The 25,956-nt window shown below is 39.1% G+C and overlaps 3 protein-coding genes and 2 long non-coding RNA genes across 7 annotated transcripts in view; 2 read left to right on the forward strand and 3 right to left on the reverse strand.

Moving 5' to 3' along the window:
• LOC110379917 (uncharacterized) overlaps positions 1-25,956 on the forward strand; it is a 49,392-nt gene that overhangs the window by 16,431 nt on the left and 7,005 nt on the right. The window contains exons 2-13 of one of the 3 annotated variants that reach the window (XM_064042192.1): positions 5,885-6,000; positions 6,643-6,796; positions 9,664-9,851; positions 10,361-10,432; positions 11,977-12,062; positions 12,960-13,060; positions 13,676-13,820; positions 21,035-21,140; positions 22,259-22,340; positions 22,757-22,850; positions 23,350-23,557; positions 24,054-24,184. In XM_064042192.1, the coding sequence (XP_063898262.1) occupies positions 5,902-6,000; positions 6,643-6,796; positions 9,664-9,851; positions 10,361-10,432; positions 11,977-12,062; positions 12,960-13,060; positions 13,676-13,820; positions 21,035-21,140; positions 22,259-22,340; positions 22,757-22,850; positions 23,350-23,557; positions 24,054-24,184 (1,466 nt within the window). In that variant the 5' untranslated portion in view covers positions 5,885-5,901. Of the gene's footprint in view, positions 1-5,884; positions 6,001-6,642; positions 6,797-7,844; positions 8,525-9,663; positions 9,852-10,360; positions 10,433-11,976; positions 12,063-12,959; positions 13,061-13,675; positions 13,821-21,034; positions 21,141-22,258; positions 22,341-22,756; positions 22,851-23,349; positions 23,558-24,053; positions 24,185-25,956 lie in introns of those variants that run through there. The other 2 variants (XM_064042193.1, XM_064042194.1) reach the window with 2 other exon arrangements.
• LOC135118962 (uncharacterized) overlaps positions 1-25,956 on the forward strand; it is a 115,599-nt gene that overhangs the window by 3,624 nt on the left and 86,019 nt on the right. The gene's annotated exons all lie outside the window — the stretch shown is intronic.
• LOC135118930 (uncharacterized) lies at positions 1,004-2,880 on the reverse strand. The gene is made up of 2 exons (XR_010277871.1): positions 2,002-2,880; positions 1,004-1,570 (listed from the first exon to the last, which is right to left on the reverse strand). It is a non-coding gene; the product is annotated as an uncharacterized LOC135118930 (long non-coding RNA).
• Positions 14,955-16,621, reverse strand: LOC110379919 (coiled-coil domain-containing protein 113-like). The gene has a single exon (XM_021339743.3). It carries the CDS (start codon positions 16,539-16,541, stop codon positions 15,246-15,248), a length of 1,296 nt encoding a protein of 431 aa, XP_021195418.3. The 5' UTR covers positions 16,542-16,621; the 3' UTR covers positions 14,955-15,245.
• LOC135118959 (coiled-coil domain-containing protein 113-like) lies at positions 18,212-20,394 on the reverse strand. The gene has a single exon (XM_064042176.1). The coding sequence runs from the start codon at positions 20,300-20,302 to the stop codon at positions 18,992-18,994; it is 1,311 nt and encodes a 436-aa protein (XP_063898246.1). The 5' UTR covers positions 20,303-20,394; the 3' UTR covers positions 18,212-18,991.

Below are 25,956 nucleotides of genomic sequence, written 5' to 3' on the forward strand. Positions count from 1 at the left end.
ATCTACAACAAAAAAAGGTTTCCACCTTATATTTGAGGAAGAATAAAAACAGGTCGTTGCCTCTAACAAGCTAATAAAAAAAACTAAACCAAAGTTTACCTGCTCAAACAATTATTTTTTTATAAACGGTCCTTTTGCTATTAATCTCAGCCTTTTGCGGCGTTTCTTCACAGTTAGTTATTGTTATTATGAATAGCGGCATAGTTAAAAAGGTTTAAAAATTACTATAGGATACACTAGATATTGTTGGTATTTTAAAAATGAGCGGCTTTTTTACATGTATTGAATTTTCACTTGTAGGTAAGTTATCGTCAGATCACAGGAATCCATGATTTTTATCGAGACATATTTAATGCAATAGGTATAGGTTTAAAAGTTTAACTGTGAAAACATATCAAATAATATACCTATAAACTTTTGCATTATCTAAAATGTCATGACAGTTCCTGCCCTTCTAATTGGTATTGTTAAATACAAATATGGACCAAATTAACGTTTCTCAATTTAACGAAGAAAACGATCATCACCATAAAATCTTTGTAACCAGCATTCTATTTAACCCCTCTGCTCGACAAGATTTTGACATATGACTTTACCGTTGATTCGGCGGGATATTTTGAATCGCGACATGGAAGTCAAAAATTTGTACTAACTTTCAACACATGAATTCTAAGTCCGTAATGCCTGATCAGAAGTATTTTAACTATAACTTTAGAGCTCACTTATTTGACAACAGCGTGCAAAGGTCAAATGGGGTCAGTTAATTCAGAAAAAGATAATAATTACGGTGTTTTTAAGTCTATCGAAAAGTTAGGCATTTCAAATTTGGTGAAAACTTACCAACAAATAATCGCATCACTTTCTTAAACACAACACAAACGTCATATGTATAACATTTTCAATCCGTTGCAATACATTATGTGCACTTATTTATGTTCAATAACTAAAAAATCAGCACATAAAATACACAATAAAAATGAACAATTTACAAGATCAAAGTCACAGACAAGAAGAGTTTGGAATGGAGTATTTTTTTTTTTCAATCAGCGTTGTGCATTCGATACCTAAATCGGATATTTATTATAAATAATCGAATACCAATTTTATATATACCTATTTTTTAATAGCAACTTATTTCAATTTTATTTATTAATTTGAAATTATAGGTTCAATTTGTTTTTGTTGTTAAGAAAAAAGATATTTAAGTTTTATGAAAGTTTTTAGCATTAAATTTTTATATGTATTATTTATTTTGGTGTTGCGTCATTCGTAATAATTTTTAACTTAAATTGAATTTTTATTACCTGTTACGGAATTTTAATTTATTCTTATATTATTTCTCAACAATTCTAAGATTTTTGTTTCGGCGGAGGGTAAGCCTGGTGTTCTGAAATATAATGCAATTTGTAACTACCAAAGTAATGTACTTATTTGATGATGAGAAACAATAATTGATTTTAAAGTCACCAAATATTTTTAACCGAATCCCAAAAAGGAGGTGGTTCTCAATTTGGATGTTTGTTTTTGGTCGAAGGGCTATATTCCCCATATTTGTTAATAGGTCCAGGATCTGATGATGGAAACCTTGAGAAATCGAGGGCAACTCTCGAAAATTGTAAGCATAGATAAGGTTATAACTTGACACTCAGATGTATGTCTGATAACACTATGAAACAGTAAAGGTTTGGAGCTGACCTGATGATGGAGACCAGAGAAGGTCGAGGGAACTCGATAACCGAACTTCTCTCGTCTCCATCTCCTTCACTGTTGCAGAGGCCTCGTAAATACGAATAATATAAGCACAAACACGAGAAAGTTTAAATATTCAGTTGTCGAGTTCCCTCGACCTTCACTGCTCTCCATCATCAGGTCAGCTCAAAGCCTTCACTGTTGAATAGTGCTACCAGGCAAACACCTGAGTGATAAGATTTCAACCTATGTATTTCTGCAACTTTCGAAAGTCGCCCTCGATTTCTCAAGGTTCCATCATCAGATCCTGACCTGATGGGTCGAATTGAGAACCTCCGCTTTTTGGGAAGTCGGTTAAAAATAAGTCGGCGGCGGCCATCTTTCCATCTTGGAGCAGCTTTCGATGAACAGCGAACTATTTGCCCTTTCAAACAATAAACTCGTCATAAAATTTTGCGATAACTACACCTAACTACGGCTCTCGTCAAATAGCTTTGCCGCTCAGTTAAAAAGTTGGAAGTAACGAATCGCCATTAAGTTTGGCAGGTCTACAGGAATCCTGCACATAAAACACCCGAAGAAATAAATAAGTCTTCATTTGCCGTCTTCAGAAACCCTAAAAACCGAAGATTTTTTTTATTCCGGCTACAACGTATTTTCTACCACTGACTTTCTAGCATTTTTTTCAAAATAAGTTAAGTCATTTTACTTTTCCTAATTTATTTTCAGATTATGGTAAGTATACAAAAGTGCAATTTAGTAATATTATAATATCGATTTAAATTATTAAATCGATTCTTTATTTTAACGATTCGGATCATTCGATGCAAAACTTCTATCACCGTCGCCATCTTGTCTATGCGTCTTCAAATTTAAAAAAACAACTAATGTAAACAAACATGGCGAGTTCGATCAGAATTCCCGGTAATTACGATTGGATTTTAAAAAGGTATATTTCTAACGGGATGCTAAATATGAAAGGTTTGAATGCGTAAAAATAATTTAAATTTATTTAGTTATTTTATTTAGTACTCACAAATGTGGTTTGATTGGAAAGAAAATAAATATGAGCGTAAATAATTAGGAAAGTGTATGACTGATTCTTAGACCCCAATTGGGGTCTAAACCGAGCTTACGGTGACATTGATGTTCAGACCCCGATTGGGGTCCGCTACGGATTTGACGGTTAAAAGCAAACCTTGCCACCAACACACGCCGTTCACAGAAGCCATAAAATATCCAAAAAAGGAATACAACTTGTAATGACACCTGTCAACTTGTCAATTATATACTGGGACGACTGTACTTACACTACCTTTCACCGGAGATTGACAACTGTAAAACTGTTTATTGAAAAGTGCAATTTTAACGCAAATAAATGAAAAGTTTTCCTTGAAAACTGCATAATGATTGAAGATTATTGAAATGCGCAGTTAATGGTAGTTCATTTAGATTCGTTTGTACATGAATGTACATACATTATTTGACCAGTTGTAAGTAAATGCTAAAATGACAGCCTAAAACATTAAAATCTAGGTTATACCCAGCCAAAAATCTTACTTTTGTAACAGCCGAATAAACTAGGCATAATCGTAACTTCCCACGCGTAAAACAACAGAAAAAAGACCCACAAATTGTTGACAAACCACTCCGGCCGAGGTCAGTGACCGCGCGTAATCGTTCAATCATTCATTCAGTCATCACTGAATGATCTGTCGATGGTCGTTCGAGGCGCTTTGATTCGCTCGTTTTGAGATTTTGCGAATTCATTTCTGTTTTGAAATCGTTATTTAGACTTTATGTGATGTTTTTGACGGTCGTTATTTTGTTACTATGAAATTCAGAAAAGAAAGGAATGCTTTATTAATACCTAACTTGCTTTTACCTGCATCCCGTGGGCACTACGCGGACCCGGATGAAAAGTAGCTTATACCCTTCCCCGATTAGTGGGCTATCTACCACTGACAGATTTTATCAAATCGGCCCAGAATCTAGTTCTTGAAATTAGTCTATTCTTGTGGTTCGGGTATGGGTAAAATGAGCAGTTGGTCCAGGCTATCATTAGGACACGATTGGATGCACTAAACGAAGTAGCAGTTAGGTTCAAAGTTCAATGCACTAATCGTTCAAGTCGTAACTTGTCTGCTGACCGTAAACAAGAGCGCCTGTATGCTATAACAATTTGCAATGTATGAACAATAATACATACATACACAAACATATTAAGTAGGTATTATGTATGCATCTGCTTACTACTTTGCGCTAGAGGTTTCACCTTCATAAAACGAAGTCTACAGCCTTCCTCGACAAAAAGGCTTTTTTGTTTTGGTGGGATGTCATCAAAGTGACCCCTCACGCTGTGGGTGCACTTGCTACACAAAGGGCTTCAGAAGAAACATGGTGGGTGCAGTGTGAGGGAGTGTTAGACTGTTACTGACTAAAACCCATCATGTTCCTTCTGGAGCCCTTTATGTAAAAGGGCCACGGTAACTCGGGCGAACAATCCTGTAGCCTACAAGCTACAATAGGCTATATATCTGAAACCGATACAAATGTATCGGTTTCAGATAGGTTTCAGATAGATTTCGTAATAATAGTTCATGATTTTAGTGCATTCCAAAGTATGTAATGTCTTTGGCGCGTTCCAAACAAACAAACGGACTCTTCAGTTTAATCGCATCAAAATTTTGCAACTGACCCGGATTGAATGCCCTCAACTCTCAAGTGTAAGAGAGAGCTACAATCAAGGGAGGGCGACCTTCGACGAATCTATACAACATTGCAAGTACGTACAAATACTCAATGACATTTACTCTGTATGGCAGGACAATGAGTTTATTAGATCGACGATAGCTTGACCCCATTTAAACTGAGGTTTACTTTAAATACCATCTCAGATTGTCTTTGAGAATTTAGCCAACTGGACACGATTATCCGTCATTTGCAGAACAAAACATAGAAGCTAAAGCTACTACTATTGCTATATTCTAAAAAGTTTTAGCAATAGACTTAATGGATCTTTCTGCAACTGACGGACGCCATGTCTCTCCTCTGCTAAATGTATGATTGATCTCCGCTCACTATGAACCAATGTCATTTATGGCATAATTTTCGTAGAAAAAATCAAGTAGGTACAATAAGGTCAAACTTCAATGGATTTTTGGAACGATTTTCCATCGAAGTAGGTCATAATAATATATACTTCGACTTTGATACATGTTATTGGTTGAAAGTACATGTCGTTTACGTTTGAAAATTAACTAGTCTATATATAACGTGTATCGAAGATGCTGCATCTTGCAATAAAAAATTGATTGACCATAGACAAAACTCAAAATTAAGCAATACTTTTATCAATATAAACCTCCTCCTTTTTGGACGTTGGTATAAATTTAAACCAATCGTGCTTACCCAAATGCCCACTGAACTCTAAATACCAATACCATTTATTTTTACTCACCATTCATTAAAATACAGCTGTAAACACGATTCTCTGTCGTCAACGGGTCCAATGCAACAGCTGTTCGCGACGGATGTGACCATAGAGACCGGATGTAGATGGATTAACAGTTGTTTTTGCCGCCATAGCGCGCCATTACGACTTTTTGCGCGCCATTCTCGTTGATATGGCGAAGGTATTTATGGTAGAAGTAGGGGTATTATGGTCATTTGATCGCGTTATTTGTTTTTGTTGTGAGGGGTTTTAATTTTATTGTTATTGTGGAATTTATTACCACAATTAACATTGCAATACTTACTTGTTTAATTTTTGCAATAGTGGCATTGTTATTAATTGTTTAAACATGGCAGAGGGTCTAAAATATATGAGATGAATGCTAAAATATTCTATTTAATTGTCTTACTGAAGCCGCTATGCTTGCTTGCTTGCTTACATATGATGAATAGGTTCCAATGTTTAACTACCCTCGCATTATTTGCCCTGAAGAATATAAATAATGGCGTCTTGGCTGATTGTCGGCTACGGGCGGCTGTACCCTCTAAAGATATCAGCCAGCTACGCAGTGCATTATATTGCCCAAGCACTTGCGCACTTTGATGCACGGTTGTATCAATCACCATCTGCCAGACTCCTGGCTGAACTGTATAATATTCTCATAAGCTGAACTCGGTATTCAACCCCGTAACTCCTGCACAACTCCTAGACATTATTTCAACTGTGGTTTTATCTTTCCAGCATCAGAGGAGCGAGCGATGTCGCTGGGAGACGTGACGTCAGCGCGCAGCTCGCCGGCGCCAGAAGCGTGTCCCGAGTGCGACACCAGCGCTTCTGTCACTTCTGATCTGCATAAGGTACAGAAGAACCGAGTTTTTATAGGGATTTTGCTTCCCTAACCTGTGGAATTCTAATTGGGGTGCTAGGTATCCCATTTATTGTGTAATTGGAGAAATCATTGTTATCTCTTTTGAATAGAAGCTAGACATACCTCTTTTAAGTTTCCTCGAGAACATAGTTCTAAAATTTTACGAGTTATAAGAATACCAATCATTCTGAGTAGTACTTGTGGGGAGGCAGTCCCACCATTCATGCCCCAACATTAGCCGTATAGTTGCTTATAAAGGGCAATAACTGTTACAGCCTTTTTATCGTCCCACTGCTGGGCTGCGGCCTCCTCTCACACGGAGAAGGATTGAGCATTAATCACCACGCTTGCTCAATGCGGGTTGCTGATTTCAGACTATACAGTCCAGGTTTCCTCAAGATGTTTTCCTTCACCTTTTTATCAGCCGTTGGTGTCCAAGATATACCTACTTAGAAAGTACAAACAAACTTAGAAAAGTTGCATTGGTACTTGCCTGACCTGGAATCGAACCCACTCCCGCACTCGAAAGGTTGGTTCTTTTCCCACTAGGCCAGCACGACTAAAGGGCAATAAGCAGGATCTCCAATCTAACCTCAAACACCATACTAACTCAATATCTTCTCAATTCCAGTACCAAGTAGCATGCACGTGCAAACCAGCATCAGCTCAGTACGCATGCGCGGACGATCCCGGGCCCCCTCCCCCCGCGAAGACCGACACACCCCCCGCGCTGCCCCCTCGCCCGCCGACCAGCGTGCTTGCTGCTACTAATAGGAGGAATAATGGTAAGTGAGAGTGACCTTCAGAGGTTTGATGAACCTGGTTGCAAGGACCAAGTTTAGTGACAACATAAACGTCAGTTTTTTTAAAAACAACTATGTGCTATGAATGTTTGCTTTCAATTTTTGAATTAAACAGTTGTTTTATGAAAAACGGACGTTTATGTTTTGCGTGAAAATGAGCCTTAGGATACCTAGAGATGTTTGTCTGGCACACGAGGCAGTCTAGACATCTTGTTGTCTCTATGTCTGTCATACTTACGTATGTATGTAAATTGCGGCGACAGAAAAACTTGTAAGTTAGACATAAGGTGAGCTTGCTGCTGACCGCACTGGCAGCAACTATGTAGTACCTTTTTCTTACAAATTCATTAATCTCCATTTCGTCCTAAAGTCTATTCAAAAAGTTTTCTAGCAAAGTTGCTCAGAAAGCTGTGAAAAATCAACAAAGAATTTGTATTTATGTACTTTTAGAAATCAACATACAATTTTCTATTTAAGACTCCATTAATTTCTATGTTTGGCAAAAAGATACCAGATTTCTTCTCAATTCTATTCATAATTTAAGTAGGTACCTGTAGCAATAGAGAGACACATATAACCATTGAACCATATCCTACCTGCTAAAGAAACAAGAAATGTCAACAAATGTAAAAAAAAACCCTCGCTATTTGAAATGCGTTGCAAACAGAAATCAATTGTTATCTCAAAATTAATGTTTTCCGGACATCAATCTGAAGTTTTTGCTGTCTAATAAATAATGGTGTAAACCTTATTGTTGAATAAAAGTAAGAAACCATAAAATGTGTAGGTGAAATCGTTTCCCACCAAAATCAAGTCAAAATGTCATTCATTCATGTCAAACGAGAAAAAAGTTTACATGCTTACATGCAACCTTTTTGCACAAAACTACCTGTTCTACTTTTGCACAAAACTACCTGTTCTACTTTTGAAAAAATATACCTATCAATGTAATTCTGTAGGTAGGTGTACAGTGTACACAAAATCCATAAGTCACATTCCCATACATTCAATTTAAGACCTTTCTACCTGAGCCACATAAAGAACCCATTGCTTCTGCGCGAAACGGCCATTGTCAAATCACATAACCTTACAACGTAAACTCAATAATGCAACGAGAAAGTGTTTATTGTGAATATAAACTGAAATAATATATCAAAACGTACATTTTTGGACCAAAACCCTGTAAAAACATATAAAATAAACATCGTTTGTGTTATTAAAGTGACAAAAACATCAGAAACGAGGGAAAAAAATAAGACACAGAAAAACGGAATTAAAATTAAAGGAATTGAAACTTTTTAAATGATTAGTGAAAAGTGACGAAATAAAACCAGCCAGTGCTTGTAAATACGATTGTTTTTATACGCAAAGAGGTCATTGTTCTTTACGCACGGTTGGCGTGGGGTGTAAATATCGATTTTATAGAAAAGGCGCGAGATTTGAAAGTTCACGGTGGAATTGTATAAAAAAAATAAAAGTGTCATGGCGGGAGTTAGAACGATTTGAATTTTTTGTGAAAAAGTTTGGTGTTTTAGTGAATTATTGCTTGTTAAAAGTGTGTTTTCTGTAGTAAAAATGTGTGAATGTTTAGTTTGTTTGTGATGCAAGCGTGTGGTGTTATGCAAGTGGTACAATACCAGGTGTCGACGCCGAGGTCCGCGATAGCAGCTGAGGTTCCACAACATTATGTACCCCCGCCACCGTATTTTGGTAATTTTCATTTAATTTCTCACTCCACCATCTGCATCGGTTTCTGAAACGTGTGATGAATTTATGTTTTTAAATATTAATCTTTCATCATATCTTTACATTATATGTATATAAAACTTTTATTAAAAAGTTTCCTTAATAAATATTATCTCTTCAACGGTCGTTTTGAAAATCGTGTTCAAAAAGTTGAAATTCAAAGGTCAGTTTTTTACGAAAAAGCTATTTTTTAGTTTATACATTAAAAGAAGTTTCGCTTCGGATCACCTAAGTATTAAAAAAAGTCTTGAAGATCGTGCTCCGATAGCTCGATAGTGAAATTTTCAAACTACTGTGTCATGGCAAGTTAACTATTACAAAAGAACTGGCCAAGAGCGAGTTGGACTAGCCCACGAAGGGTTCCTCCACGAAGGGGAGAAAAAATCGCGGTTGTTCTATAAGAGTCCCCAAAAATATTTATTTAGTTCTAGTTTTCAGTATTTGTTTTTATAGTAACAGAAATACATTCACAACTATCACGGTTCATATGATACAACGGTGATACACGGAAAGCGAAGTCTTAGTAAGAGGGTCCCGTTTCACCCTCAAACGTACGGAACGCTAAAAAACAAATCGTAAAACCATTTCTATCTATAAAAAGATTTACCTTACGTAGTTAAACTTGTAAACGATTGATGGTTTATGATGTGAGATGATCGATTTTGTAGATTTTATTACTCGATCGTTTAATTTTTAAAATACCATGACGTCTGAGTTTACTGATATGAGAAACTGGGCATTTCTTTAAAAAATACTTCGGACATGGGAACATGTATCTATTGTATATGAAAATTGCTTGGAATATTTACTCCAACTCTTGATTTACTTACTATTTAGATAATTCTGTCCGCCTGCGGCTCAGTTCGCGTCCCGTCATCCTAAATAATAAAGCTGTCTTCATATAGTGCACGTTATCTAAAATGTCATCTCTATGTGCTTAGTCGTTGTAACAAACGAATAAATTAACTCTTGCATAAAAAAAACACATTTGTACTTAACTTTTATCCAGGTTAATAAAAGTGCATCCAAAGCGTAACATAATGTCATGACTATTCCGTAGATGTCAAAAAATCTAGCTTTAAATAATTCCTCTCATCTTCCAGCATCAGTGGGCTGCAACGGCAACGATGGGACCTGCCGCCGCCGCAAGTACGCGTGGTGGTGCGTCGGCTGCGGGGCCCTGGCTGCGGCCCTGGGCGGCTTGTTGGCGGCCCAGCATATACTGCTGCGAGCTTACACTGCGTCCCCACAGCACTTGGAGACGGTGCCTGCTGCTGTGCCGGCGGCTATGGTAAGTTTTTGTGTATTTTTTTGGGGGAAATCGTGAAATGAGCCCTCCCGCTGTGGGTGCAGTGGGAGGCAGACTTCCTTTGTGTACCATAGCCGCGGTAACTCTTACGACAAACAATCCTGCAGCCCAGGTAGGCAGCTGCACAGAGTTGGTTTCTTTTTTATGGAACTGTAAAGCCGTGCCTATGTAAAATCGTCGATGAACTTTATTCTCAAAATAGATAGACCATATCTATCTCCTCAGTTCCTTCGTTACCAGGGCAACCCTTTGGTAAAATCGTTTGTCGGACTTTCTGGGACTTCTGACTACCTCTAACGACTGCCATTTGAATGACAGCCAAGACCCACAAGTTTAACGTGCCTTCCAAAACACGGAGGCACTCCTGATGTTAATATTATCCACCCACGGACCGACAGCGCCTAGCATTGCTTAACCTTATAATGCGTCTGTCACTTACCCAAGAGATACTCTAAAGTTCTAAAATAACACAAATAATATCATTGTTCCAGTTGGTGCTAACAGGCGTCTGCATCATGAGCCTGGCGCGGCGTCGCAACCGTTACAGCTATATGGTAAGAAAAGTATGTTCCATCTCCATCATTATATCGCACGCTTGCTAAAATTGATTGCTTTGGTTTGAACTGCATGAAGTTTTGTTATGGGCTTTTAATTAGTAGGGATGCTTGCTGTCTTTATTTTTCACGCAACTGCATGATTAATGGTCTTTGTCACCCGGGGATAGTGTAGTGTAGCTTCCCAAAAGTGATAGAATTTTTCAAATTGGTTCAGTAGGTTCGGAGCCTTTGGGTACAAAGAAATAAACGAAAAATATTTCCTCTTCTTCATATTAGTAGCAAAAACTGAGTAACAGTAGCATATGGCTTGCCTCGATGATCGAATAGTGAAAAAAAAATCTAATCGAGTGGTTCTTAAGATTAGCACTTTTAAACAAAGAAACAAACTCTTCTGCTTTTTAATATTAATTTCGATCTCATGCTTCTTTTTGTTCCTCAAGCGACTTATTACTTACTTAACTTCCCCTAACTGCATGTTATTTTTCTTTCCCCCTCTATACCATAAATATCTCATGAATAGTAAAATTAACTTGATTGAGTCGTAACTTTAAGCTTATGTAAAGTTCGCGTGACTGATGCACATTATTGAATCAATCGCTTTATTTCATTCATTCATTTTATGTTTGAGTAGTTACGATGTTGATTTTGCATGATTTTATGTCTTGTTTGGTACCTAATTTGTTCCTTGAATAAAGATTTTTAAATATAGAGCTTTATACGCAACCGGGGGAAAAGTAGTCTATATGCCCTCTTACAAGCTCTAGACTAGACTATCTATGCGTGCACCAAATTTCATTTAAATCGGTTCAGCAATATTTTCTCCTGTTGACCAACAGATAAAGTTACTTTTACACTAAGCACGGCTTCACCGACAACATAAACATAAGTTTTCTAAAACAACTGTTTACTACGGCCACGGTCAATTTTCATTGTATAATAAACAGTTCTTTTTAATAACGGACGTTTATGTTGGGCGTAAATAAGAGCCGCCGTACACGGACTGCTTCAAGCAGTTGAGACCGACTGCTTAAAGCCGCGACCGCGCAGTGAACTATAGTCATTCATTCGCTGCCGTACACACGACTGCTCGAGCAGTCGCGACCGCTTCAAGCCGTCAACTGCATGATGAAATTCCATCGTGCCGTCGACCGCTCGCGAGCGGTTGCGAGGCATACACCGACTGCTTGAGCCGTTGACTGCGCTAGAGCAGTCGACAGCTCTCCGACTTCCCTCTCCCCCCCGCCCTTTGCGGCCTCGCGGCGTCTGTTTTCTCATTTGACTGCTCGAGCAGTTGGGTCGTAGCTCGAGCAGTCAACAACCGACAGCTCAAGCAGTCGACGCCGACCGCTCGAGCGGTCCGTGTATTTCACTCAGCCGCTAACTGCTCGAGCAGTCCGTGTACGGCGGCCCTAAGTCGTCGTTTTTTTGACGATTGTCATTTACATATTGTAAATTGTGCAATAAAAAGGTCGTGTCTAAACTAGTAATTTTATAAAACTGCATTTATTTCCAGTGTAGTGTATATAATAACGAGTATCTCCCCTGAACAGATAAAAGTGGTAGGCGCGTGCTGCCTGGTGTGCGCGCTCACGTGTGTGCTCGTCACCATCACCACCACCGTCATACATATGAACAAGTGAGTACTTATTTATGTGATGAATTCTTGGTTGAAAAAAAAAAATTCCTGTTTTTAATTTGGCCAGGGCCCCGATTCTCCTAAGTTAATAATTTCAAAATCGAATAGAAATCGAATCTCAATATCATCGTAATAGCAGTTTTAACCATATCGGGCATTCTGCTACTAATGAAAGACCAATCGTATTCGATTGACATTTGATTGGTCTGCGATTGGTCTGCTATTTTGATGATTTTGGTCTATACGGTAGTTTGCTGTACAATCATTTTGCAATCGTAAATCATTTGCAGACAAAATGATTCATTATTGAATGACAGAAAAGGATAAAAACGTTTAATTCAAAGAAAAAATAGCGGAATGCCACATACGCTTCAATCGTAATCGAGTCGGGATTGGGTTTCAGTCGAATCGAGTCGAACGTCAATCGAAGGTCGCTTAAGTAAAATTAGGAGAATCGGGCCCCAGTTTATTTTTATTGACTTAATTCTGTTACTAACTCAATTCTGTTCAAAGGAAGAAAGATTAATTTGTAACATTTATTTTTTTATTAGTCCAATTCATTTATTAAGTGACCTAAGATCCTGATATCAGAATGGCTGTCACCTTGAAAAGATGGTTATTTTCGAAAAAAAAAAAAACAGTTGTTGCAACTTGGTAGCAACTCTGTGTATGTATTTTGAGGGATGGTAGAGTGACAGTCGTTCTGATGTACACTAGACTCCGTAAGATCTAAATTATTTGTTGATGTGTACCTAACAAATTGAACAGACTTTCAGTGACCGTTATTCAACCCTCAACGAAGCGGAGAGGAAAAGTTTTAAACAGCCAATGGAATATCGTTTCCTTCAATTCCGAAAAAAGTTTGGCAAGATCTTACCCATAATTATTTTCTTTCAGACTGCAAACGCTGAAGTTCTGTGAATACACGAAGCTGACGCGCACTTGTACGTGCTTCTCCATGCCACCTGATACTCAGCACAGCGCTGCTGATGATGAAGGTAGGTTGTTGTTAGAAGTATCATTCGTTTTTGCATAGGGAAATGCTTATTATACTACTTGTGGGTATGTAACCACATAGGAAGTAAATAAGATAGTAATCTTACATAAACCGCCTTCCTCTCTTCTAACTGCTGTGTTTGCTGGGGAGTTTGTTGCGCCACTTCTTCTTCCCGGCAAAAACACATAGGAAGTGGTGAAGGGTGGGCGTTTTGGGGGCTGTCTTTTGTAAATTCCTGACGTTCTTCAAGTGCTGTCTTGCAGCCAAGTTTGAATAAATGATTTTTGCTGTGTCCATCAGGGTCCATAGTTGTGACAAAAAATTAAATTCTTCCCCTAATGTACATTGTGGAATGCAATAAGCGATATGATATATACCTCTATGTGGCATACTGGTACTTAGCCGCATTCAACGAACTTGATCACCCCGTTCGCACGCACGTTCCGAAATTACTGCCTTACACTCGAAGCCGTTGGGGTCTTCTTAATAAAACATAGTTGGGAAAAAGCTAGACAGATGATGATGATGTCATCTTCCAAACCTTTTCCCAGCATCTTTTCCGAGCCTTTTTTGCAGATGATGACTATCAAAAACTTATATTTCTCTTGTATCTCAGGAGTCCGCTGCGTGTTCGAGGGTGTATCAGAGTGCGGCGTGGTGCACGGCGCGCTGTACTGGTGCCTGCGCGGCGTGTTCGCGCTCTCCGTCAGCGCCGTGCTCGTCTGCATCTTCAGCTGCATGCTGGCCTATCAGCTGCTCAGGTGACTGTCCTTACACAGACTCCGAACCTGCATCGACATGAGGAAAGATCAGAGGGTCCAGTGGGGTTTCAAGGGCGGGGCGGAACTTTTTTTTGTAACGACGTCAAAAATCATCAAATCCCGCTGTGGGTTAGCAGCGGCGAGGGAGTATCAGACTCTTATTGACTAAAAACCGTCGTGTTCCGTCGTGGGCCTTTTATGTACCAGGGCCGCGGTATCTCTTTCGAACAACCTGCAGCCCCGGCAGGCCTTGGCCCTGCTGGGCCCCGCTGGGGTTGCTGACATCTCTTTGAGAAGCGCGTGGAAAAACGCGCACCGTCGACACGGGTCTGTCGTCTAAGCGGGCGGGGTGGACCTTAGGTGCCAGTGCGGGGCTGGTATGCAGACCAATTCCCACCTCATCGCATGTCCACTGTGCCCTGAAACTTGCTCGCGGCAGAACCTAATGAGCGTATCCGGTCGTGCTCTCGCTGTGGCGGCATATTGGGCTGACAAAGTGTAGTTTCATTATAAGACATGTCATCGATACGAAATAAGAAGGAGGTGACTGACTGGCTTGTAGTCTGCCGCGTGTTATCGTTTCTGCCCGCGGCTGTCAGTGACGACGCGAGGCTGCTCGGGCGAACTTAGAAACTAAACTAGTCAAGATACCAGGCTCGCGGTGTCTGAAGGTCGCGCAAGGCCGCTGCTATTTCGATGTGACTCGGCCCTTAGACGAACTAAATTCTTCAAATAAGTAATCTATACCTGTTCCCCACTTCAGACTCGTATAATTATGACAAAGAGTTTGACAGGACTACAACAGCTATTGCAGGGCAAGGGTTAAAGTGATCAATAAAAATCAGTTACAGTATACAAACCAATATTTAATCAGGAATTATTAATAACAATTATTACAAAAAGAAACCTTTAAATTATTAAAATCAAAAAAATACTTTAAGTGATTAAAATATAATTCAACAATACTCACGTTATATGATAAATATTTCCATTATGATTTATTTAGTAAAAAAATCATAAAAAATAAATTATCTAATAATTGCAATATATTAACTAACAACTTTATTAAATAATTTATCTATGTAATAATTGGAATAAATAAAATATCTAGCAACATTATTACACCACCTACCTTTTTTACACAATTCATACTTTTTCGAGAGAAAACTACGTCCGCATTTCCTTTTTCAAAGTGTAATTTTTTTTATTTTACATGGCTAAATCCAGAACCGATCCAATCTTAATATTCAATCTTTTATCTGTTTCAATCTCATTATAATGAGTAATATTATATTTTTAAAGTCATTTTTTAAATTAATCATTACTAAGACTAGATCGGAACTAAGTTTAGACACTAAAAATATACAATTTCTTACACCTGTTTCATTTCCAAAGTTTTCTCTCTTTTCAAGTATTACCTTTATACTATTCTTTTTTATAACTCGTCTCGCTTTTAGCAGCTATATCACTCTTAGCAGCAATAGTACTCATTGTCTGCAGTTTCCTATTAATAGATGTCAAAGCTATTTGCTGTATATGCTTTCTATTATCCAGCATTTTTATCGCATGCTTCAAGTCTGTAACCACCCATTTCACTTTAACATAATCCATGACATTCGGCACTTGATATTTCATTCTAACTTTCCGTATCTCATTCAGTCTTTGAGCCAGGATATCCGCTTGTATCTGTATTAAATCTCTTTCGTTGTCCAACTCTACTGTCTGGTCTTCCTTATTCTTGATTGTCGATTGTACTTTAGCTAAATAAGAGTTCTGCTCCATCATAGCCTTCTTATGTATAGTTAGGTTCAAATTCGCATCACCCGTCATTTTCTTCAACTCTCCCAGCTGTTGTAACTTGTGATCTATCAGTTTCAAACATTGACTGTTCTCTATCTTCAGTTTCTCAAAGTCAACAGGTCTAAGGCTCTCACTTAACTCTGCTTTCACCTTGATCTGACCTTTGAGTTTGCTGTACTGTGTGTTTAGAGTACTGGTCCTCAATCGCAGCTTCCCTATCTGGCTATCAGAGATCTTCACCCATTCCGTCATGAACCTGATCCATATTTCTGCGGGGATCCGTTGAGCTATCTTATCCCAGCCTTCAACTAACACCTCTTGATGAAACATCTTGTTAGCCTTTTCGATGTCTGACACTCTCATACCGATTTCCTCTAACTGAGCTTTCAACAGAGCATGTTGCTTCGCCCCTTTGTTCCTGATTTTATTCAAATTAGCGACGACCACATCCATTTCTACAGAGACTAACTCAGCTCTCTCTAGAACGTTGATCCTTGGCCCGGACCCGAAAACTACGGTACCACCAAGTTTAGGAGCAGAGTCAACTCTCTTGGTGGAAACTCTAGAAGGACTCGTTAGCATTCGCGAAGGGCTTATAAACGTGTCTATAAGGCCAAATTTGGACGCTTGGTTTTTGATAAAACTACCCACTTGCAAAGATGTGTTGGAACTCATTTTTGTAGCATACTCAAAAGCTTGATACACACCATGCATTAACGAAGGCTCCAGTCTCATGATAGTCTTCTCTAAGATCTCATTCTCAATGCCTAAGATGTTGATTTGTTCTTTAAGATCGTTCACTAACTTCACAAGTTCAGCATCAGTCAGAATATCGAGTTCTGGTCCACCGAATCCGCTGATGGATCGAGAATTTTGACTCATTATACTGCTCCTAACATTTGTATGTATCAGTCCCGACATTTTACTCAGAAATTAAAATATTACAACAAATATAAAATAGTTCAAAAGCTTCGTTTGATTCCTGTCTGTGTTTTGGCGGATTGTCATCTGCCATATGTGGCGAATATTTATCCATATGTGGTATCGTAGCAACGGTTGCTATGGTTACGTGTTTGGAATCACCTATCACTTTCGTGCTGTTTAATTTTGGCGTGTTACAAACTATTCGACCTTCTAAAGAGGTTTTATTTAGAGTAAACACGGAAAATGATAGTTTTGGTTCGTTTCGTGACTGAAATTGATGTTTCTCTACACTTTATTGGGTTTATTGGGTTCGTTTCATGGTTTTGTAGTCTCGCCGTTTCGAATAAAGGTATTTTATCGTGAATTGGTTCTCATACATTGTTATGGGCGAAGGTTGTGACCTACTTTGATAGTTCTTTGCAGGCAAAATCGTTTGAAGTGGTCGAGACCTACCTCTCTGCTGCCCTTGAAGACTTGGACATCTATTACAGGGAAAACGCCCTGAAACCGAATCCTGCCAAGACACAGTCCTGCGCCTATCACCTGCGCAACCGTATGGCTAACCGCAAATTAGACGTCGTTTGGAGAGGCGTACGCATCACGCACACTGACTGCCCAAAGTACCTAGGTGTTACCTTAGATAGGTCCTTGACGTATAAGACCAACTGCGAGAACGTCAAGAAGAAAGTGTTCAGCCGCAATAACCTCCTGCGACGTCTAACCACCTCCAAATGGGGTGCTGCCCCGAATGTCCTGCGTACCACTGGATTAGCATTATGTTTTTCTGCCGGTGAATATGCTTGCCCGGTTTGGGGACGCTCCACGCACACAAAGGGGGTGGATGTAGCTCTTAATGAGACGTGTAGAATAATAACAGGCTGTCTCAAACCAACACCGGTTCAAATGCTATATCCACTCGCCGGAATTGCACCCCCAGCGGTACGTAGGAACGTGGCTGCCTCCCTGGAAAAAATGCGCCAAGAAACGGACCAACGTCATCCGCTACATGGCGCTAGACCACCGCGCAGCCGACTTAAAAGCAGGAACAGTTTCCTCGCCAGTGTAGCCCCAGTTAAAGATGCTCCTAAGACCCGCATCGAACAATGGGAAGAACTTGCTCTGCCTGACTTCCTTCCACCCGTGGAACGGCTTCCACCAGGTTACGACCAACCGTGGCCTGTATGGAAGTCTCTTAACAGGCTACGTGCACAGGTAGGCAGGTGCAGGGAAAACCTATGTAAGTGGGGCTACACTGACGACAACAGCTGCGGGTGTGGTGCCATACCACAAACCATGCGGCACCTTCTATGCTGCCCACTATGCCCCGACACCTGCATAGTGGAGGACCTTTATAACGCTACTGACAATGCCGTATGCATAGCGAAATATTGGGCCTCCAAAATTTAAGTTGCCATCGACTCGCCAAGAAGAAGAAGTTCTTTGTTCTGCAATATTGGTTTATTTCCTTTTATTAATGTTCCTATTGATTAATGATTGTCATTGCCATTCAGTTTTGATAGCATTTTTTCGCATCTAAAAATAGTGGGTGAATTTCTCTTCAGAGCTTTAGGTATAGTATGTAATCTTATGTAGTACGAAAGGAAGATAAATGAAACGGAAAGAAACACTTAAATTCACATTTATTCCTTCCATTAAATAAAAACTAATTTCTCATTAATTAAACAGTTAAACATAAATTAAGATAAATAACACAAACTTAAGGATAAAACACCCTTATAAAATACTTGTTGAAACAATAAACTAATTGCACTTCCAATTAGACTAACATAATTAATAATAATTATTGAACTAAAACAGAACACGTAAAAATAAAATAAAGACTAAAGTCGCTAACATAAAATTCACATAAAGTTTGTAGGTAGAGGAAAATAGTATTGCAACCATAATAAAATTGTAGACGATCAAGTCTCAAGCAAAAAAGAATAAAAACCTTTTAACGAAAAAAGCCAACCGACTTCAAGAAAAACCTAAAACCTTTTCCTAACTCTGACAAATTATATGCTGAAAACGGCATCAAAATAGATTCAGGCAAACATGAAATAATCGCACATAAAAATACAAACATGACCAACTGAGCTACAGCGACTACCTACTTTTAAGTCGGTTTATGACACAAAAATATCTTTTAACTTGTAAATACCCACATGATTATTTTCAATCAGTAAATACATAATAAATATTTACAAAAGAAAAAAGTAGTGCTAAGTATGAATGTGGATGGATGGAGAGGAAGAGGAAGACCTAAGAAAAGACGGATGGATTGCCTGAAAGATGACATGACTAGGAAGGGAGTGAGTGTCAGTATGACGAGTGACATTGCGAAATGGAAGAGGATCACATATTGCGCCGACCCCAAATAAAATTGGGAACAGCGTGAAACAGCGTCAATCAGCGTGATGATGATATTTGTGCGAAAGGAGAATACTCTACAGTTCTGAACTTTCATCAAATTTCGCTGTTTTCGATGATTTACCATCTTTCTCATCAGTTAAATTTTCCTCTATTGAACTATCAAAACTTTTCTTACTGTATAATACCCTCAACTGCTGGCTAGCTGCATGGGCTGCAGTCTTCTTAATATGAAGTTTTGTCTCCAACCTTTTGATAGCATAGTTCAGCTCGGCTGTCTTCTCTTTCACGTCGACATAGTCACTCGTATTAGGAATATGGTACGCCATTCTCATTTTCCTTATCTCTTTCAGTTTCTGCTTCAAAATCTTCGCTTGTATCTGTATCAAATTTGTCTCCTTTTCCAACTGCACTGTTTGCTGTTCCCTCCGAGCCTTAAGTTTCTCCACTTTGCCTAAATAAGTATTCATAAATTGCATTATCTTCTTATGTATTGTCAAGTTCAAATTCGCATCCCCTGTCATTGTTTTCAACTCGTCCAGTTGCAAGTTTTTGTTTTCTAGTATTTTCATGCATTCTTCGTTCTCTATTTTTATCTTGTCAAAGTCTACAGGAGTTAGATTTTGGCTCAAATCTCTCTTGGTTTCGGCTTCCTCTTTGTACTTTCTGTATTGTATATTTAGTGTGCTTGTTCTCAAGCGTAGTCTCCCGATCTGTTTGTCAGTTGCCTTCTGCCAATCTGCCATGAACTTGAGCCAAGCTTCAGCCGGGATCCGCAGCGTGATCGGGTCCCAACTGTCTTTTACAACTACTTTATTAAAGTCTACGGTAGATGCTTCTATATCAACTGTTCTAAGTTGTGTTTCTTCCAACTGAGCTTTCAAATAAGCATGTTTTCTCGCAGCGTTCCGCTTACATTTCTCTAAATCATTTTTCGTACATTCTATGGTAATAGCTAACAGTTCGAGTCTTTCGTTGATGTTGATGCGAGGTCCGCCACCGCTCATGACGGAGCCACAGATCTTTCCAGACGAGTCGACTCTACGGAACAGTCTGGATTGGCTGGCGAACATTCTAGAAGGGCCTGATAGCATGGACTCGATGAGGCCGAACTTTGACTGCGTAGGGGTTTTAACGAAACTGCCTAAAGAATTTGTGGTAAAATCTCCACCGTGCTGTTGCCATTTTGTTGCAAAGTCTAAGGCCTGGTACACACCGTTCATTAAGGCTGGGTCTAGTCTTATAATACTCTTTTCAAGTACTTCATTTTCCAGTTTTAGTATTCGTATCTCCTTTCGAAGAGTTTCCACTAGTCTTACCAACTCATCGTTTTCTAACACTTCGACGGCAAAGCCGCTGAGCGAATTGGAATCGTTGCTTAGCCCCATTTTTGTTTCTTTAATACTTATTTACTCTAGTGAAAATTAAAATTATAGAATTTTTATTTTCATAAAACTCTTGACGTTTCCTTGACGTCAGAAAAATTATCCGAGTTCAAAACTTTTTCTTTTTGTTTGAAAGAAGTTTCTATTTAGTTTCTGTGACCAGTTAAAATTGGTAACCAATTATAGAAAAATCTATTAAGTTTTATTCACATGTTATTCTCCTGTTAAAGATTCACTCTAAAAGTACTCAACGAATTTCTTAATTTATTTTGCTTTATAATGAGCTAATACTGAAAGAACTTTTCAAATCGGTCTAATACTTTTGTGGGTCTGGAAGTTGGTGATTGATACACTGATCTCTCTCCGGTCGTGTCGATTGTCGTGAGAGTGAAGGAATAGTGAGTTCACCTGTGTCTGCGCAAATGCTCGTGCACTATAATATGTGCTGCGCAGCTGGCTAATCTCCTTATATGAGAACAGCCGCCGTGGCCGAAATAGGGCTTGGACTTCATTGGTGGTGGGTTCTGAGATTTGCTCGTTTAAGCAATGTTTCAGCTTTATTATACTCGTATAAATTCATCATCATCCGAGCCTTTTCCCAACTATGTTGGGGTCGGCTTCCAGTCTAACCGGATTCAGCTGAGTACCAGTGCTTTACAAGAACCGACTGCCTATCTGACCTCCTCAACCCAGATTTTATACTCGTATAGATTAAAACCATACAATTTGTTACAGCCATGAACGCAAGAAGATGTACTGGGAACAGCTGGAACTTCGCTGCAGGTCTCTGTATCGACCCTCCGCCGGTCAGGCCGCGCCCACTGCTGGCAGACAAGTACAGGTGAAGTAGCTAGTTCAGTTTATTGATATGAAGATGTACTGGAACAGCTGGAACTTCGCTGCAGGTCTCTGTATCGACCCTCCGCCGGTCAGGCTGCGCCCACTGCTGGCAGACAAGTACAGGTGAAGTAGCGAGTTCAGTTTATTGATATGAAGATGTACTGGAACAGCTGGAACTTCGCTGCAGGTCTCTGTATCGACCCTCCGCCGGTCAGGCTGCGCCCACTGCTGGCAGACAAGTACAGGTGAAGTAGCTAGTTCAGTTTATTGATATGAAGATGTACTGGAACAGCTGGAACTTCGCTGCAGGTCTCTGTATCGACCCTCGGCAGGTCAGGCCGCGCCCACTGCTGGCAGACAAGTACAGGTGAAGTAGCTAGTTCAGTTTATTGATATGAAGATGTACTGGAACAGCTGGAACTTCGCTGCAGGTCTCTGTATCGACCCTCCGCCGGTCAGGCCGCGCCCACTGCTGGCAGACAAGTACAGGTGAAGTAGCTAGTTCAGTTTATTGATATGAAGATGTACTGGAACAGCTGGAACTTCGCTGCAGGTCTCTGTATCGACCCTCCGCCGGCCAGGCCGCGCCCACTGCTGGCAGACAAGTACAGGTGAAGTAGCTAGTTCAGTTTATTGATGTATGTGATAAACTTGGGTTTTTAGAGAAATATTGAGAAACTGGTATGGCTAGATTCCAACAAAATTATTCAAAAGAAGTTCACTGCTATCGTTGTGTTTGCTTCATCGTTTCCTCGAATAGATTCCGGGGAAAAAATATTGCTTATTAATTACCAATCGCCCTGTATATTAGAAGGAAATATTGGGAAGAACTTAACTAACTTGTCTGTGTTTTTTTTAGATTTCTGTAGTTCGCGTAAAATGGTTGCAATTTCGCGGACATATTGGAAATATTCGTACGCAATTTTTAATGTATTCGTTAATGTTTGATAGAGCGAGTAGACCGAAGATATAAATGTAGATAATGTAAATTTTTGTGCGTCACAATAATTCCACATACCATTGGGAAAAAGCGAACATTCATATTAAGAACTTCCTCCTTTTTGAGTCGGTTAAAGCGGGTTTTTGAGCCATTTTGAAAACAACTTGATTTTTTTTCAGAGTAACTGCAGCTGTTGTGCGCAGTGCCACCCCACACAACCTGCTTGGGACATCAGTCTACAGCACAGATTCTGGGCACCAGGTAAACTATGTTCATAATTTTTATATTTTTTGACTGAGCTGATGATGATGATGAGTCTGCTATATTTTTTTTAAATTTTCATTTTTTGTTTTCACAAAATGAAAAACCATAATATCTTTATAAAGAAAATGTTTTTATTTTTTAATAGTTTATCTAAAATATAAGAGATAATAATATAAGAGATTTGTGTATTTATTTAGGTTCCTTTAAATATTTTTTTATTACATTAATTTATTTTCTTACAAACAAATTCATTTTTTTTAAATAAAAAACTGTATATTTCTGCTCTACGACTCACGTCTTCCATCACGATAAAAAGTTTGGAGCGAATCACACCCACCAATGTTAAGAAAGAAACATTTTCATAGAACATAGGTGGTACCAGGTTTTACAGAGTTAATATGTATTGTTTTCAGGTCGTATAGGAAACCTATATTCCCCAAACCCGGGCACCGGCAGGAAGACTTCTGCTTGGAGCTGGTTCCCGTGGCCCAGGAGTAATAGTCAGAAGTAAGTTGTACGCTAATATTTTATACGATAGATGGAGTATTCTTGATCGTAATCTGTTCTAGTGTTATTTTATTCCTTCTTGAAGACAACTTTTTTTAAGATGGAATAAAAGGTCCGATTGAAAACTATTGTCAAGCTATTAATTAGCTGCCTTGTATAATGCTGATTTGGTACAACTATTTGAGTCTTTGAGATTATCTTGAGTCAATAATTAAAGTAAATTTTCTTTTAAAAAAAAATAAAAAATCGTGTTCAAGGCATGGAGCCTTTTAAACAAGATCAAAACACGTTTATAATGAGATGTATATTGTACTTCTTTTTGTATTTTGGATATCACTGACTAACGCTAAACATTATTAAGCAAGAGTAGTGATCAAAGACGACATCTTTGTGCAGGAAGAGGCTAGCAATAATTTTATAAATTCACTGACAGTAACTGTATACCTTTAAAAAATCTAAAAATTGCCTTTACTACAACTATTCCCCCCGTTCCCCCCAGTTCCCGCTGCCGTCCCCCAGCTCCCCAATCGGGTGACAGTGCATACGGGTTCTGCGACAGCGACGTGCCGGCGGCGGCGTACGACGAGCGCTACCCGCACACGCAGGCCCCCTTCAGTCGGGCGCAGGGGAGTAACTTCGCGCAGGGGAGTGGGAGCTTTGCGCAGGGGAGCGGACACTTTGCGCAGGGGAGTGGGAGTTTTGTGCAGGTCAGTTTTTTTTTATTTTAAAAATGTGTTAGGGCCTTATGCATCATCATCATCATCATCAGCCTATCGCAGTCCACTGCTGGATATAGGCCTCTCCAAGTGCACGCCACTGAGATCGATGCATTATAAAACTAAAAAAACTGAAAAAAATAACAAACAATTTATATTATGACCACTATGACCAGTGTTTATTAAAAAACATTTGAAAAAGAAGGTGTATTTACGTATAAAAATAGGTAATATTGTCATTAATTTCTTCCCAGTTTGAACATTATAATATACATTTTTGCGCAAGTCCAAATATATTTTGAGCAGATTCAAATATATTTTGCACAGATCCAAATATTTTTAGCGCAGATAAAAATATGTTATGGACAGACGCAAATGTGTTTTCATCAGAACCTAGTATGTATTGCGCAGAACTCGATATGTTTTGTCTATAATCCCATTTTGTGTATAATACAAACACTTTAGGCATGTATTTTATCCACCTCAGGGTCAAGGCAGCTTCCCGCAGGGCAACTTCACAACGGAAGGGTTCGTGGAATCTCGCGGCACCGTGGACGTCGCCACCGGAGTGTGGGGACCGCCGCCTCCTTACAGCCCTCAGGGACGGAGCACTACTAGGTATGTTTCATATAAGGATATACAATACAATATATAAATAGATAAAATACAAAAAAAGTATGTACCTACTATACAGGGTTATTGGTAAATCACTAACAACCTTGCAGAACTGTATTACTAACGTCATAAACTACAACTTTTGTTCTATGACTTTTTATAAAACATAATACATTTGCCAAAAACAAACCTACAAGATTTCATTGGTCTATCTAACACATTTCAACTCTATTTTGCTATAGTGATAAAATTTGCACGCCCCTACCATTTCTTCATCAACAAAAGGCCCGATCGAGACCAGTCGAGCGATTAGTCGACCTTAGAGTGTGCGGACGAGTCGAGATTATCACACATTACAATAAATTCGTTTGGTGAAGGGTTTGCATTTTTAGAATGAATGCAAGATCTTTACCTACCCTACGCCTCCCGCGCACTATTCTCGTATCTAGTCATACTTTTGAATTGGTAAATCGCTACGCTACGATTTCCCAATTTGTGATTGTCAAATAAAAAAAAAACAAAATATCGTCTTCTTCACGTACTGTGTGCCTCGGTGGACGATCACTATCCCTGATGGCATGCCGGAATTGCCCGTAATCTCGTAACCGCTGTGTGGCGGCTAGCATTGTTACTCAGCTAGGTGTAGGGATGTTTGGGAATCGTATGGCGTATTGGCGACAGGCTTCCGAAACATTGTCTTCACACCTAGCCAGCATTCGCACCATTTCCGTGTACTCGACATTTGAATATCGATACGCCATACTGTAAAGATAATTACGTTCGCACCATCGAATTTCGCTACAAGAACACGTATGATGCGACGCGGGCGCATAAAAGCGACTGACAGCCGCTCGTAAATAGGTCAAACGCTCCCCCCCCCACCCGAGCCCCGCTCCCCTCCGCTGTCTTTTGTACTACTGATTACTGTGCTTCGCATAGACTTCGTAACTTTTAGAGCGTACACTTGAAATATTTTAATTTTTGTGTGAAAATTTTGATGAACTAAAATCTGAGAATTATTAAAAGTCATAGAACAAAAGTTTTAGTTTATGATATTAGTAATATGGTCCTGAGAGGTTGTTAGTGATTTACCTATAACCCTGTATACTAAGTATATAGTAAAGTACAGTAGTACTTTTTTTAACGACTTCAAAAATAATCACATTACATCTCCCGCTGTGGGTTAGCAGCGGTGAGGGAGTGTCAGACTCTTACTGACTAAAAACCGTCGTGTTCCGTCGTAGGCCTTTTATGTACCAGGGCCGCGGTATCTCTTTCGAACAACCCGCAGCCCAAATGTTTCAATAGTTTTTATCGCCATTCCACTCACAAGCAATAAAAATGAGCCCATTCCATTACCGTTTTGAGAGTACCACCATCATCATAATTTCATCTATCTAGTTTCATCTTAGCCGTCACAATAACAATAATTAAATAATAAGTATTCTAATATAATAATAGGCGGAGACTTTAATATTAATATCTTAGAGAGTAATATAAAGACTAGTCAATTTCTTGATCTCATGCTAGAATATAGACTTACACAACACATAAAAATACCTACGAGAATAACACAGAGCACATCCACATGCCTAGACTTAATATTTACAAACACTATCTCCAACAAAATACACACAACTGTAGAAGAATTAGGGTTTTCGGACCACAGCGGTACAATTATACACATTTCCACACCAGCACCACAGTTAGCTACACCTACAACTTGGTATATTAAAAAAAGATTATTCAATGAAGCGAATATCCTAAAGTTTAAG

Source organism: Helicoverpa armigera, chromosome 27 (genome assembly GCF_030705265.1).
Source record: "Helicoverpa armigera isolate CAAS_96S chromosome 27, ASM3070526v1, whole genome shotgun sequence".
NCBI classification, from domain to species: domain Eukaryota; kingdom Metazoa; phylum Arthropoda; class Insecta; order Lepidoptera; family Noctuidae; genus Helicoverpa; species Helicoverpa armigera.